The sequence below is a fragment of the Anser cygnoides genome, chromosome 20 (genome assembly GCF_040182565.1).
Source record: "Anser cygnoides isolate HZ-2024a breed goose chromosome 20, Taihu_goose_T2T_genome, whole genome shotgun sequence".
Classification (NCBI taxonomy): Eukaryota; Metazoa; Chordata; class Aves; order Anseriformes; family Anatidae; genus Anser; species Anser cygnoides.
The window spans coordinates 4,282,998-4,298,129 of record NC_089892.1 but is presented as its reverse complement, the minus strand read 5'-3'; the positions used below and the strand labels follow the sequence as shown (position 1 = coordinate 4,298,129).

The following is a 15,132-nucleotide window of genomic DNA, read 5'->3' as shown; positions in this document are numbered from 1 at the left end:
CGGTTCGGGGGGCTCGTGGAGGTTTGGGGGGCTCATGGAGGTTTGGGGGGGGCTTGTGGAGGTTTGGGGGGCTCATGGAGGTTTGGGGGGCTCATGGTGGTTTGGGGGGCTCATGGAGGTTTGGGGGGGCTTGTGGAGGTTTGGGGGGCTCATGGAGGTTTGGGGGGCTCGTGGTGGCTTGGGGGGCTCGTGGCATTTGGTGGCACCACCGCCCCGGGAGCCGCCCCCCGTTGTGTGCCGAATGCACGCCGTACGGGGACTGCATCCAAATCGTCCCAGTTCAGGAAGGGGTTGAATAGCAGCCGAGGGAGGGGGGGCGGGTTAGCTGATCCAGAATTAGCCCAACACAGTCTCGCCTTTTTTTTTAAAGACAAAACCAGTTTCTGTTTAAAGAGAGCCCCCGTCCCTCCAGCCTTCCCAGCCTGCTGATCGCTCAGAATAACCAAAGAGATGCGAACAAGTCGAAACTCCTGCCTGTGGGGGGGTGTTGCTGTCTGATGGGACAGAGCCGTCTCGGCAGCATGTCCCAACTACAAACACGGCCTTTGGGTTAGAAAAGACCCGGAACAAAGCAAGCTGTAGCATGTGTCGAGCAGCCCGAGAAGCTCACCGTGCTCAGGGGCCCTGATGGAGCTGCAGAGCCAGACCAAGGGAGGTTAGTTTTTTTGGTGGTCATTATAGCATAGAGGGGATGTAAAACGTTCAATCCTTTCCCCGTAATGGCTTAGATTAATTAGGAAATAAAGGGGCAGAGCAGTTTGCATATGCCAGCTGGAGCTTTCCAGGTCACGGAAGGCATTACGGCTGATGCACAAACGAACTGCCCAAGCGTGCTGCAAGGCCGCGGCGGATCAGAGAGTGCACGAAGCCACAAGGACATGCCATCACCGTCACCAGAGCTTGCACTGGCATGCACAGAGCCCTCTTCACGCCTTGCAGTCCGAGTTTGGTGTCAGGAGAGCACTACAACTGCATGACACTGAGCAGAAAGCACCCTTGACCCTGCACAGTCCGTAGCTTTGCCGAGCTCTGATCTCGCCATCCCCTGCCTCAGTTTCCCCACCCCGAGCTGTTAGGATCCTTGCTCTGGAGTCCCAGCCACTGTTCTGGTGCCCAAGGCTGCCCGTGGCAGGGAGCAGCGGGGCGGTGGAGGGAGGTGGCCGCACGCTGGCCGGCCACAGGCCACCGGGGCCATGGGGCGTGCTGGGGGCCGCGGCTCGGAGCGGGAGCGGCTGTTTGCAGAGGGCAGCCAGCAAATGCAACCACCCCCCGGCGCCGTGTTTGCTCAGAGCCCCGGTGAGCCCAGCTAGCGGGGGAAGATTATGTCAGCAGCTGTTATTGCTGAAAAAAAAAAAAAAAAAAAAGATAAAATAAAATAAAACTTGTGTCTGGTGCAACCTCCTCCTCCCTCCGGGGTGCAAGCAGACAAGGGGCCGCGCAGGGCTGGAGCCAGCTGCCAGCCGTGGCTGGGGGCTGGAGATTTATCCTCCTGTTAATGCCCTTGGGAAGGCTGCTCCTGGTCTGGTTACAGCGCCTGGCTGGGCTGGGCACAGGGAATAAATGCCCCATTTATCCCCTCCGTGCAGACCCCGGGGGGGTTAGATAGAGCCGAGCAGAGCCGGCTGTCACAGCACCCACCTGGCCGAGGCTGCTCCAACCACCCCCGGTGGGTTAAATGTCACCAGCTGCCACCAAGGAGTGGGGACACCCCTGGGGTGGCAGCGATGTCCCCGGAGCCAGGAAGACCTTGCATGGAAGCAGATTTCTGCATTTACCTGCTCTTGCAGCCAGTTCCAGGCTCCAGCGCTGTGGGTGTCCCCCGGCGGTGCCCGACCTGCGCAGGGCTGAGCCGATGCCCATCGCTGGCAGGGAGGTCGGGTACCCAAAATTGCTATTTCACACACAGCCTGTGTTGGGGAGCCTTCCCGAGGCTGAACAGCAATGACAGGGAAGGGGTTTGTGGCAGGCAGGGGTTGTCACCACCACCGAGGTTGGAGCTCTGGCTCAGCAGCATCTTTCCAAACCAGCACCCAGAAGTTAGCACCCCGCTAACGTCCTCCTTCTACAAGTAAACCCCCCCGCTCAGCTCTACAGCTTTCAGCTGGCCCCATGAAAGTCCAAGCAAATAGAACACAGCAGTGGGGTCTCCAAGAGCGGAAAACAATAAATGTTGTTATAAATTAAACGCTACGGCAGCTCACAGGGGCATCTCTGGGGTGAGACCTTCCCTTTCTTCCAAAAATGCCTCGGGCAGTTCATCACAAGCCACTGGGTGATTTCTCTCCTTTTATTTTTTATTGCTCTGGAAAACGCCGCTGTGTGTAGGGCCAGGTGGGATTGCGGAACACGATACTCAGAAGTGAATAAAAGCCCTGAAAATCGCGGGGAGAGGAAAGCCCCAGGCAAGGGGGCAGGAATCCGGGACAACTGCACCGGGAACAGCTGCGGGGGCAGCGGGTGAAGGCCCGAGGGGAGGGCAGCAGGCGTCCCAGGGGGCTGCTGCAGCCGTGCCTCGCTGGGAAGAGCCGGGTCTGACACCGCAGGGGCTGGGTTTTGGAAGGGGTCTGAGCGCTGACCATCAGAAAGGCTTCAACCCCATGAGCATCCATCTCCCGGACTGGCCAAACGCCCCCTCCCTGCGGCATTAAAGGGCTTTAGGGACAAGAAGCCCCCCACAAGACCCAGCCCGCTCACCCAGCAAGGGACGCAGGTTTATGGGCAGTACATGGCTGGTAAAAAAAAAAATATATATATATATATATATCAGCAAAATTACACTTTATTTTTTTTTTGTTGTGGGATTTACTTTGATGTATTGTAACTTAAAAAGGTCTGGAAAAACCACATGCAAAAGGGTTTCTAAGTAGCAGCTAAAGTTTCTATTCCAGCATTACAAGCTACTCCAAATGATTTCCAAATTCCCAGCTATAAACTATTCCATAAACAAACAGTTTGATCTTTAAATCCCCTCCACCCGAGCCCCTTCTAACCTCAGTTAGTGCAGTGCAAAGGAAAAACCCAAGGAATTTACATATTATTTTCCAACGTATCCCATTGCAACTCTGAATGTTCCGTGATGAACTAAAATATATATACAATTTTCTCACCGTCATAAAAAAACATTTCCCTTCTTATTCACAGATATATACCGTGGCAAAATGGCTGAAGAATTACTTACAAACGAGACAATCTTTTGAACAAGTTTCTTACAACAGTAAACACGAGAGGGAGACCTGGCTGGAGGAGGGGGCTCGGGGCTGGGCTGGGGGGCACGGGAGCAGCACCGCAGCCCCCGCGGCAGGGGATGCGCCCACCGCCGGCGTGGGGAGCACGGCTTCTGGGCTGGGGGGGTGGCGTAAGGCTTTAGCTGTGTCTGAGGCAGAACATCAGCAGTCATTTTATCTCTGGTGCGTGTGTGTGTGCGTCTCACCCGCCTTAAAAACGCCCTTGGTTATGCCAAAACGACCGAAATCGGCCGTTCAAATGAGAGGAGCAGGGCTTTGCCTGCTCCTTCCTTGCTGCACCCCAAAAGTTTCCTTGCAGAGCACGGCCCATTCAGCTCCTTTCACAAACAGGACCCCTTGGACATACCCCGAGCTGAGCACCGATGAGCTGGCCTGGGAGAGGTTAGCACCGAACAGTACCTTGGTAAAAGCCACGAGCCCGGCTGGTCCCTGCCCGAAGGACACCCACCCCGCTCCCCACGCAGCCCTTCTGCTCCTGGCCCTATCCAGGAGCACCGGGGAGCAAACCGGCCTGGCTCCGGGCTTCTCGCCGAGCCACAAAATTTGTCCCCCAGTTCATACATTTCCCTTTTCAGCCCCAGACTCTCCCATTTAATACCCTGAGCAGGGCACTGCTGCTCCGTTTGACTCGGATGCAGCGTGGTGCTGGGTGTCGGGGCTGTACCAGCACCGCAGAGCCACGCAATGCCAGCACCCCCCAGCACCCCCAGACCCGCGCTAGCACGATGCCCACAGCGAGACCACCCCAAGTGCCAGGGGGCCAGCTTCGGGGCATGGAAGCACCAGCTCAAAATGCCCCTTATTCAGAGAGATGGGAGGGCATTTCTCGGAGCTCAGAAATAGGAGACAGGGAAGTTGTTCCTTGTTGCACACACACACACACACGCACACACACAAGGATTTGTTCAAAATGGAGCATTTCGGAAGGAAATGCTGGAGCTGGATGGCAAAGCCAGTGCCCGGCAGAAGATGTTGGCCTGGATCTCCACCCAGCAGCACTGCCTATCGGCTACGGGGGCTGCGAAATGGGAAGAACAAACTCGGATGGACGGGACTTGGGACAAAGTGGCAATGCACAGACAGACGGACCTTTCCCTTAGCAGCAGCAGCAGTAACAGCCTGTGGGAGGAAGAGAGGGGGCGATGCTCACGACCCCCAAAAGTGCACACAGCTGGGAAAGAAGAGATGCTTTCGGGACTCGTTGAGATAAATCACGACTCGGGAACTGTAGCCCTTACTCATGTGGGTTCGCCCCGTGAGCTCAGTGAGGTGGGACTTGAAATGGCTGCCAGGAAAATTGACCTTGTAGGGGTGCCCCCGCTCGCCCGGTGGCCTCCAAAACTATTGCGTGGCAAGGCATGTCTCCAGTCCTGCAACGTGCCGAGCCCTCCTGGGAGCCGCTCAGTATCCCGGGCTGCCCCCTCCACCCTCAGCAAGGCAGGGGGGGGCTGAGGGAGCTGTGCACAAAGGGGCTTGGGCAGCCCGCAAGGCGCTCTGCCCTCCTGCTCTGACCTGAAGGTCCGCTCCCAGCCTACGCCTGAGGTTCGGCCGCGCTCCTTGGTTCACAGCTGGCATCCTCCAGAGACGAACAGCAGCCGCTCCTCGTCCTGAGCAGGGTGTCCCTGCTCCACTCCCTCGGGTGCCATCCTGGCGTGCAGCACCGAGGCAGTGTAGGGCAGGACAGCCGAGCTGCCCCCTTCGCCCCAGCCCCCCGCGCACCCACCTCTGCACCCCCGGGCACCAGCCCAGGCCTTCGGCTTCTCCTCCCACCGCCACCACGGTGGGCTTTAAAACACTTTTAGGAAAACAGGTCTGGACACCATCCCGGGGAGGGGGGGGGGACGGGACAAGCGCACAGAGTCTCTCAGCTCCGTCCATGCAGGGGCGTGCGGCTTTCCCGGGACTTCTGCAGCTGCTACGCGCGCGTTACCCCACAGACCACCCATCTTCTATACACGTCGCACGGCCAGGGCCAGCGGCGCCCCCAGGCCCGCACACACACACGCACACACACTGTACAGAGGAACTGATCGCTAAAGAGTCTGCGAAGAGCGGCGACGCTCTCGGCAGTCCTGGCAGGAGTCCCATCGCGCCGCGCGTGGAGCCTGGGTGCCGGGACAACCGTGCACGGGCTGCGGCGGCTCGCTCTGGGCGCTCGACGACTTTCCAGCAGACATCCCCGCAATCATTGCACCCCTTCCTCTTCCACGTACGTTGAGGGGAACCAGCCAACCTGCGGGGGAGACGGAGAGGTGAGCTGGGGAGTCGGGAGGCTCCTGTCCCATCTCCAGGACTGTTCCCCTGCCACCGTGCGGTGTTCCCAAAGAGTTTTTTGCACGGTGCTGGACACAGCCCTATCCCTACGTCAGACCCCCTGATGTTTAGTGGTGATGGGCAGGTGGTGCAGCCATTCCCAAAGCTTGCACAGTGACCCACACCTAGCAGCTGTACGTTCCCTTGGACACGTGGCTGCAATAAAGACATCAGGAACGTGTCCCCGGTGCTGTGATCCCTGTGGGACACCAGTGCAAACCTGCAGCCTTTCCCCAGGCTGCTGAGCCTTTCACTCGCAGAACCACTCCTGCATTAATTCCCCCCAAGCAGGCAGATTCGGACATCCCCCGGACCACGCAGTGGGAAAAGGGACAGGCCACCAGCTGCGCTTACTCTTCCATTGGTCTCCCCCTTCCACCAGCCCTGGTCGCCGCCGATCCTGCTGTAGATCTTCACCACGTCGCCCTCTCGCAGCGACAGCTCCCGCATGTCCCGCGCCGCGAAGTTGTAGCGCGCCACCGCCGTCCCTATGACCCGAGGGGTGAACACTGCGAGGGGACAGAGCGAAACGTCAGCAGCAGCCCCACCGAGCAGCTGAAGCCTGGGGAAAGCTTGGTGGGGTTCAACCTGGGTTTTCCATCGCGGCACTGGCTCCCGTTGCAGCGCCACAACCCGGATCAGCTCTGGTCTCACCTGAACTGGTCAGACTGGGGAGGTCAGGGGTGAAGTGAATCCTGCTGGGGTTGTAGAGCCCCAAGGTCTGAGCAAGGACAGCCCCCTCTGGCTGCCCACAAGGGGCTGGGACCCCTTGGTGGGGACTGCTAGGGCAAGGGGCATTTCTGAGAAGGGAAGGAGGCGGCATAAGGAAAGATTGCATAGGAATATATAATTATTAATGATGAAACCATGGAAAAATCCTTTTCCACCATGTACACCAGGTCTGGGTGCCGCACAGCTCCCCACACCTGATGGGACCACCCTGTCAGAAGGAGATTTGACAAGTCAGCTGGTGTTTGAACCACTTCAAAAAACCGAGTTATTGGGATCTCCTGGAGATGCTGAGTGAGGATCTCCATTGCTTCAGGCAAGGAAACGTGGGGCAGAGGGGAGGAGAGCTGGAGCCCTGTGCACAGAGGAACAGCAGGGGAGCAGGGAAGGGCAGGGGCAGCGCTTGGCTTCCCTGCCCTGGCACCTGGGCAGGGGCAAGGGAGGCTGGAGGGTAAGGGTGGGAGGGACAGGATGGGTCCCATCACTGCAGGGCAAGCAGAGGAGGGAAATAATGCACATTCTGGGGAGTCTGCAAAAAGAAAAGAAAACAAAAAACCACCCTGAAGGTACATCAGGTGTCAGTGAAGCAGCCCTTTATGTCCCAGGATTTTCCAGAGTTAATTAAAATTTTAAAAAGTTTGCAAACCAAGGTTGAACTAAGTTGGAGGAAAAGCTTTGCCCAGATTTTCAGCTCTCGGGATGCACAGAGATGAGGATGGCGATGGAGACAGTCCAGACACACAATGTGCGATCACTGGAGGGCTCGTTCATCCCTGCCAGGCTGGAGAACGAAGAGTCATGACAGCTTTGAACTCTTTCATCAGGAGCTTGCTCAGAGCCCACTTCTGCAAAGATTCACTTCTGCATTACTTTTTATGCAGTTTAAGCATCGCAAATTCCCGGTTATGTTTTAATACCTTGAAAAGTTGTGTTCTTCCCAAACACAGCATTAAGGAAAGCACATCTGGCTCTGCAGATGTTTTTCCCTGCCTAGCCTAAAGAAAATGCTGAAAGGTAAAAGCATAAAGAGGACATGTTTTTGCTCTGATCCCTGATAAAATTGGAGGAAGACACTGGTCTGTAATGCATTTAAGGCCAGAGCTCCACTGCACTCTCTGCAGGGAGCTTGAGCCACAGAACATTTGACAGCCCAGGTTCTCCATCTTCTTGGCACAGAGCTCCTGAGCAGGCTGAGATCCCAGAGCTCAAAAGCTGCTGGACACTGAGGTGTTCTCCTTGCATAGCAAGGAAAACCAGGCTGAAAGATGGTGTGATGCCGATGCTCATTCGGTGAAACACACAGGATAAGCAGGTCGAGCTTGAAGTACATCATGAGATCCCAATGCGCCAGAGTTGTTTTTCATTAATTTAAGTCCCCTTTCTCATTAGCAACAACTCCATCTTCTCCCTGCTGTAATTTTGGGGAGAGGGGGAGCGCATTTTGCTTCCAGCAAAACCTTGGTTAATTAACTTGTTTCCAGGCTGTGCCCCTGGCAGGGCAGTGCTGGGGACCCCCTCAACTGCCTGCGGGTGGCTGGAGGGGCGGCAGAGGGACTGCAGGGACCAGGCAGGTCGCGCTACGATGGCTTTCAAGCTGGGGATGCTGCAGGTCTCTCCGCGGGGAGAGGCGCTGGTACCTGACCAGAAGGGACTGGAGGAGCTCTGAGAAGAAAAGTTGAGGCCCTGAGGACTGAGAAAAGAAAAGTTGTAGGAAGCGCAGGAGGCTGCAAAGAGGTTAGAGAGAAACAGAAAGATGCAGAGCACGCATTAAAAGGGAAATAGAAAAAAAAATCGTAATGCACAATGCTGTAAAAGCCGACGGAGAGATACGGGGCAAAGCATGCAGCAGGTCTCGAGCACGGGCTTGGAGCTGGGACAGCTGGTGGCAGGTCTGGCCACAGCCCTCAGCCTAGGGGTGTATTTGATTGGAAAAGATGTTTAATCAACTTTTTAAAACTATCTTCCATTGATATTCTTTTTAAAATATGTCATGGAAAAAGTTTTAAAAGAATCCATTTTTCCCCATGAAGTAGTATCTGCTCTCAGGCCTTCACACCGAACATTCTGCAATAATGCAAATTTTGCTTTCCATTTACTTTGATGCTTCTTTGGTTGGCAGACTTGCTGTTTCTCCCACCAGTTCCACTAAAGGAGTCCCCCTGGGACTCAAACCACAACTGACAGTGAAACCAGAGCCACCAAAACGCACGCACGCCGCAACACATCCCGCTCTTGCTGCTGCCGACCACGACAGGCAAGAGGGCCCGGCAGGACCCAGTGCACTCACGCTGCACCAAACGGTGCCAAAAATCCCTGGTGTGGGAAACCACGAGGGGAAAAGCAGCTAAAACACTGTCTGGGAGGCTGCAGCCATAACCCCCTTGCTCAGACCATGCCCACGAGGAATTACACCAGGAGCACGACGATGCCTGCCGGGAAGTCGAGTCTTACCTGGAGAGCGGGTGAAGGTCCTGGAGGTAGAGCGTTCCCGGGATTTATACGGGTATTTTAGCGTTGTGTCCAGCTGTTTGAAGCTCTCCTTCAGCGAGTGGCTCTGGTAGTACTCGACCAGCTCCTGCAAAGGACGGGGGCACTTGGCCGGGCGATGCTCTGCACGACTGGCAGCAGCCTGCCGCACGGCTGAAGGGGCTTCAAGGACATACCAGCAGGCTTTCGAACTTCTTGGCTTCCGTGATGTGAATCCAGTTGTCCTTCTCCACCACCTTGATGTGCTTCACTTCCTCATTGAACCTGCGACAGGATGCGAAGACGTTCAAGAAAACGCACGCTCGCGCTCCGGCCCCGTCCGCCCTGGTAGGCCGCACTCACTTAATGCTGATGGCGAACCGCTCGGCCTCGGCCGGCCGCTCCCGGATCAGGTAGGTGCCGCTGACGTGGGCCTTCAGCAGGTTGTCCGTCTGCTGCCGCTCCATGTTCCCTGCGAACCTGAGCCCGAGGTGCTGAGACCCATGCTAAGCACCCCATGAAGCCCCCGCATAGCCCCCGCGATGCCCCGCGCAGCACTCTGCTTCCAAAGCGAATCGCCTCCCGGGATACTGCTTCCTTCGAGCAATGGCATGTTTTAGGCAAAAGGGTGCATCTCTTTTAAAGGTGTGAATGTCTTTTTAAAAGGTGTGAAGGCTGGGCAAGTAGAAAAAGGGGTCTCATCTGAATCTCCACAAGCACAAACAGAAGAGCCCAGAGATAATAAGAAGCTACCACTGAACAGAGCAATGAGCGATGCCATTTGAATTCCCTCCTGTTCCCAGGGCACCTAGAAAATCCCACTGCTTGGGAATTGTTCTCCAGGTGAAGGAGGCTTCAGCAGGAGCTGGGGATAATTTAAACTCATGCTAATTTTGACTCATGAACTTGAAACCCTGGATGGAGCCAGCATGAAGGAGCAGGAGGAAAGGGAAGCACAACCTCTCCTGCGCCAAGGTGGGAATTTCTTCTTCCCTCCCTAAATCATTTTCTGGGTTCAGAAAAAAACATGAAGGGGAAGAGAGACCAGAAGAATCTCTCCTTTTGCCTCTGTCCCTCTCCATCAGTGATGAAATCCCCACAGGCACTGTGGGTTTCAATGCCTGGACACCAGTGCAACCGTGGCGGGACGCAAAGCATCTCCAACATGCACTCAGCTCCATGTTAGAGCAGGTTTGTGACAGAGCACCAATTAAAAAGCAAAGCCGACGCGTCTTTCTGGCTTTCGGGGGGACTCACCACGGGTACGCCGTGTAGTCGATCTCCCGGGATGGCGGCCGGCTGTTGGGAGGCTGCAAAGAGAGCACTGCTCGTTGTTGCGAGGGCAGTGTTACAGCCAAGCACTTCTCTCCCACCCTCCCTGCCCAAAATAGCTGCGATGAGCACGCTGCATTTTTTGAGTTATCTGAGCCTTTTTTTAATAGGGAAGTGCCTGACAGCACTACTGAACATAGCGCAGGGCAGCTCTCCTGAACTGTAGCTGATATGAGGCTCCTGAGGTGGCACCATGGGCTCACTGCAGGGCAGGAATTGGGACCCAAACCCGTCTGGGATGGACTGGGGAGAGCCAAAGGCCCTGTTGGGGCATCTCTTGCCTCCCAAAGTGGAACAGAAGTCCCCCTGCCACCCGATCATGGCCCCCGCAGGCGCTCCTGGCTCAGCACATACCCTCGCGTCCACGGGGCAGGGCTTCACTGACGAGCTGGGGAAGTAACCCGACTTCTTTGTCTGCAGCAGCCGCCCCTGCAGAACACAGAAGGTGGACATCAGCTGGGGATGGGCAGAAAAGCAAGGCTTCTGCTGTGCAGGGCTGGGGACGGACCCCTCTGTAGCTCCCATGGACCCAGCCCAGCCCCGCGGTACAGGAAAGGTGACAAAGCAAAGGGACAATGCGGATGACACCAGTCTGAAACTTGCTGGGAGCTCCCCGAGGAAAGGACCCTCACCTCCCACCACGGCGAGTCCGGGTCCCCCCTCAGCAGCTCGATCACGTCCCCAATTTGAAATGTCAGCACCGGCTTGCCTGGCGGCGCTGGGTTCCCGTGGTAATTCTGTACTGCCACCATTTTGGGACCTGGGAGAGACACAAAGCAGTTTCATTGCCTAGTCCCTGCTAAGAAAAAGCAAAACTGCAATAACCCCCCTGCTGTCTGCTGTTCCTTAACCCGTGAACCACAAATCTAAAGGCACCAGCAGACAGGAATTTGGGACAGAAAGCAAGAAAACAAAAGGGATCAGCACCCACAGCAAACAGTCTTGGCTCCTAAAGTTACATGGATGACTGAGTTCAGTGAGCGAAAACAAGCCAGCGAGGGACTGAGCCAAGCCAAAGCTCCAACTCCAAACCCAGCACCCAGGTTTGAACTTTGCTATTGCAGACAGGCTCTCAACAGGCAATGCCCGGCCAGCACTGAACCTTGCCAGGTCCAACAGTGATGCCCGTGACCACAAAACGCTTTCAAAACACTTGCAAACAGGCGTCCTGCACTGGATTTCTGCAAGACCTGGGACCCGAGCACCCCTCCATCCCCGGGAGTTTGCAGCCAAAGTCCAGTTGTCTTGCAAACACCAGCAGATTAAATAAGCTTCCCAAACTGCACGAAAACCACAGTGTTTATCTTCAAAATGCTTTCCCACCTCTGCCGCCAGCTGCCTCTCCCTGCCCAGAGAGAGCTCTGTGCTCTTGCACTGTGTTTTCAAACCGACAGTTTGATTCAAGTTTCTTTTTGCCAGGCTTGGCTTTCCTTTCAACAGGAAAAGCACAAAAACAAACTGTTCCTTCTTCTTTGAGACAGAGCACGGGCAGGGCGGGCCCAGCACTCTGTCCAGGTTAGTGTGAAGTGAAGGAAAATAAAATAAACAAATATACGAATAAAGTTGCAGCAAGCATCCTGACTAACAGTCCCATCTGAGGGCAGTGCCCAGGGCTGTGCATCCCACGTGGGTGGGAGGATGTTTCCCCGTCATCACCACGGCCTGTGTGGTTTGCTTTGCTGGCACAAGTTTGCGAAGCTCTCTTCCTCTGTCTGGAGCAGGGAGTTATTTATGGGGTGGAAGCTCCTCCCTGGTGGGCAAGGGGCTGAGCACAGGGAGGAGACCTGGCAGCTAGTGAGGCTTTGGGGGGTAGGAAGAGAACCCCAGGCATCCTGTTCTGTCCCGTCCCATCCCATCCCACCGCCTGGGATCCCAAAGCTCCACTCCCAGGAGCTCTCCCCACCCCATGTGCTCAAGCCTCGGTGACGCCTTCAGCTACCACCACGATGCCCTCTTGCAATACAGCAATGCCCTTACCAGGTCCAGCACTCAGCAAATCCTGCAAAGAGAGAAGAAAAAGTCCCTGTGAGGACACAGCAGCCCCAGCTCTCCCCAGTTAAGCCACTGGGCTGTGAAACCAGGTGCTGGCACCTCCCAAGGCCTATGGTACTGTGCAGACCGGGCCATTTTTAGCTGTCAGTCTCCAGTCCTGCCCCCAGAGTGCCTAGGACCCCCCTGAGATTGACGCTGTGCCCCCCCGGGAGCTGCCCATGCCCAGACCAGGTGGGGACATGGGCCCACCCCATGCAGAGAAGGAAAAGGGCCATCGAGCAACGTACCTGCTCTGCTGAAGAACCTGCAAGAGACATGTTGAAACAGGTGGTTAATTTAACGGGCCACAAACTCATTTTCTGCTTCTCTTGGTGCCACGAGGATTCATTAAGGTGGCATCAACACCTGGCCAGAACCAAAGAAGAGCCGGGCAGGGGCTGGGGCCACTCCTTGGCTCAGGGCCTGGTGGCAAGAGACGAGAGGGGCCGGAGCTGGCCTGGCCGTTTTCTCACTTGCACTAAGTTTTGAGATTTCATTTCTTCCCCGTTCCCCTCCCAAACCCCTTCTGGTGCTGCTCCATGAAAATCTCCCACATCCTCCCCGGCACAAAGCTCCAGTGCTGAGCTGGGTGGTCGCAGGAGCACCACAGGTCTGCCCAGATTAGCTCAGGGATGGGGATTTCTGCCTCCCACACCCCAGCACTACGGGGTCTGGAGGCCTTTCTCGCTCACCACAAGTGTGAGCCCTGCAGAGCTCCCTCCTGCACGCACCAACCAACGTTTTCACATGGAGAAATCATTGATCTTTGGCAATACAGGGATTGGGCATTTTGATTTTTGGTGTTTTGTCTGTTTTGTTTGTGTTTTCAACCATCAGCCTTTATGAACTGCAGCCCTGAGAAGCAGCTTGCAGTGTCCTCGGATTTTGGTGGGTGTTAAAACAAACAGCTGACGGAGCTTTCTAGGGAAGATCTTTGGGATCATCGCATACATTCACCTCCTTGTCAGAAGCTGCCAATGCTGACAAATAACTCACCGATTTTGCAGGGAGGAATGATTTCCAAGCACTCCTTATGAGCACCAGCTCCACATTTTGGGCAGAGATAGCCCTGGTAGAACGTTCCTCTGTGCAAAACAAAAAAAAAAAGAAGTCACAAAGCTTTAATTCAGCCCCAGCTCTGTGACCTGCTTTTGTGTTTGAGTGCAGAGGCAGAAAAGTTAGGACGTGGCTCACCTTAGGAACATCTTGCACGCTTTGCAGTTGGTAGTCTTCTCGAACGTGTACATCTGAAAGCTGTGGTGATTCGCGTTGGCTTTCTCTGGCTTTATGTTGGACCTGAGGGGAAGGGCCGGGGGTTACTGACTTGCCCCCACGAGTCACTCTGCACCCAGGGCCTCTTGCAGCAGGGGCTGTTTGCATTCCGGGCAAAATTCGGAAATGCTTTGGTGCAAACACTCGGGGCAGGTGATTTTGTGCTGGGCCCAACCTCCTTTTACGCAGAGACCCATCCTGCAAGCCCACGCGAACCTCCCCATCACAGGCTCGGCTGTCAGAGCTGACCTCTGACAGTCAGCAAGCCGGAGACACCTTCCCCCCGTGCCTGGCGCTCACATTGCCATTTCAAACTGCTCCATCCACTTCCTCTTCATTTCCTCTGTCTTGCAGAAGAACTGGAAGCCCTGCTTTCCTTGGAGGTGGATTAGGTAGAAGCCATAGGACCACTGCAAGAGGAAACGAGAGGACCGATTGAACCGCTGCTCTCCCAGCACCAGAGCAACAAGACACGGCACACTTTTATCCAGGCTTCTCAAGAACTACTCCTAACGCCTGCCCCTTAGGGACTACAGCTCCTTTGTATGGATAACAGCAGGGAAGAAGGAAGAACAGCTTCTCTATCTCTACAACACATTACAGCTAACGATGCCTGAATCAGCTCTGCACTGTGCACTAGGGCCAAACGGGATTTTACAGTGGCAGATGAGAGAATCTGGATTTTTCTGCTTCAGTGGATCCTCCCCAGCCATTACTCCTCTCCCTGACAACCCAGGAGGAACATCTGACCTGCCCGATGCACATATGCTCTGCCTGTCTCGTTACAACACTGCACAGAGAAACACGAGAGAAAATTGTGTGCTTTGCTTACCATTTTTCCATGAGACTAGAAAGCATAGGAGAGCAAAGTGGAAACATATTTCATTAAAACACAAAGCTAACAGCATTTCTTCAGCACCCAAGTGGCAACATTGGCTATTCTCACCCGACAGCCACTGCTCCCATCTGTACAACACCTCCCTGCATCGCACCTTGGTGGATTAAGCTAACAGGTCCCTGATACCTGGGAGGAGATTTTCTTCCATGGCCGCAGGCTAAGCCCCAAACCACTGGCAAAATGATGCTCCTTCGCCGAGTGCTGATTTTGGCAGGCTGGTGGCAGCGTTGGCATTGCCTTGCCAGGGACCTTCCCTCCCTGCCCCACACCCTGCTCCTGCTCCCCACCGACCCTTGCTGCCCGGAGCCGCTTTCTCTCCCTCCAGGCAAACCACCCCAGCCTTTCCAGGGCTGTTTTCCAAGGCTGGAAGTCAAAGGATCAAGCCCAACCCCACCTTTGTGAGCATTTCCCAACTCTCTGTAAGGCTCCCCTGAAAGCCGAGCATTTACGTTCCAGCATTTTGCGAGCTCTGATTCTATTTAAAAAGGCTGCTGGAAATGTGCTGCCCAAGGAGTGGCCCGAACAGCTCCACAAAGCTCTCCAGCAGAGCTAATCCCCGGTCCACCTACCTTCTTAATGTCCTTGTTGTTCATAGGGTCATCCGTCATCTTGTGGAAGAGCAGCTCGATAATTTCTTTCAGCTCGTAATTGTAGCCTTTCCTTTTGCAGACGATCACCACTTTATCAAATAAAAATAAATACCTGCCCAAAGCAAGCAAACAAACAAGCGAGCCAGTCAAACCTCTAATTACGGCCCCCGTTCAGGGGAAGGGTTTGGAAAGCTCTGCAGAGCATCCCCAGCCAGCACAGCTCAATGCTCTCCCTGTGCTATAATTCCACATCGAT

At 55.2% G+C, this 15,132-nt stretch overlaps 1 protein-coding gene across 4 annotated transcripts in view; it reads right to left on the bottom strand.

Moving 5' to 3' along the window:
• Positions 1 to 2,761: 2,761 nt before the first annotated feature.
• Positions 2,762 to 15,132, bottom strand: part of VAV2 (vav guanine nucleotide exchange factor 2) — a 126,775-nt gene continuing 114,404 nt past the window's right edge. For 2 of the 4 annotated variants that reach the window (XM_048052021.2, XM_066981004.1), the window contains 15 exons: positions 14,856 to 14,988; positions 13,689 to 13,798; positions 13,311 to 13,412; positions 13,113 to 13,201; positions 12,365 to 12,381; positions 12,063 to 12,084; positions 10,718 to 10,845; positions 10,440 to 10,514; positions 10,011 to 10,063; positions 9,117 to 9,233; positions 8,951 to 9,038; positions 8,739 to 8,862; positions 7,925 to 8,011; positions 5,913 to 6,067; positions 2,762 to 5,478 (listed from right to left, as the gene is read on the bottom strand). In XM_048052021.2, the coding sequence (XP_047907978.1) occupies positions 5,431 to 5,478; positions 5,913 to 6,067; positions 7,925 to 8,011; positions 8,739 to 8,862; positions 8,951 to 9,038; positions 9,117 to 9,233; positions 10,011 to 10,063; positions 10,440 to 10,514; positions 10,718 to 10,845; positions 12,063 to 12,084; positions 12,365 to 12,381; positions 13,113 to 13,201; positions 13,311 to 13,412; positions 13,689 to 13,798; positions 14,856 to 14,988 (1,348 nt within the window). In that variant the 3' untranslated portion in view covers positions 2,762 to 5,430. Of the gene's footprint in view, positions 5,479 to 5,912; positions 6,068 to 7,924; positions 8,012 to 8,738; positions 8,863 to 8,950; positions 9,039 to 9,116; positions 9,234 to 10,010; positions 10,064 to 10,439; positions 10,515 to 10,717; positions 10,846 to 12,062; positions 12,085 to 12,364; positions 12,382 to 13,112; positions 13,202 to 13,310; positions 13,413 to 13,688; positions 13,799 to 14,855; positions 14,989 to 15,132 lie in introns of those variants that run through there. The other 2 variants (XM_048052035.2, XM_066981005.1) reach the window with 2 other exon arrangements.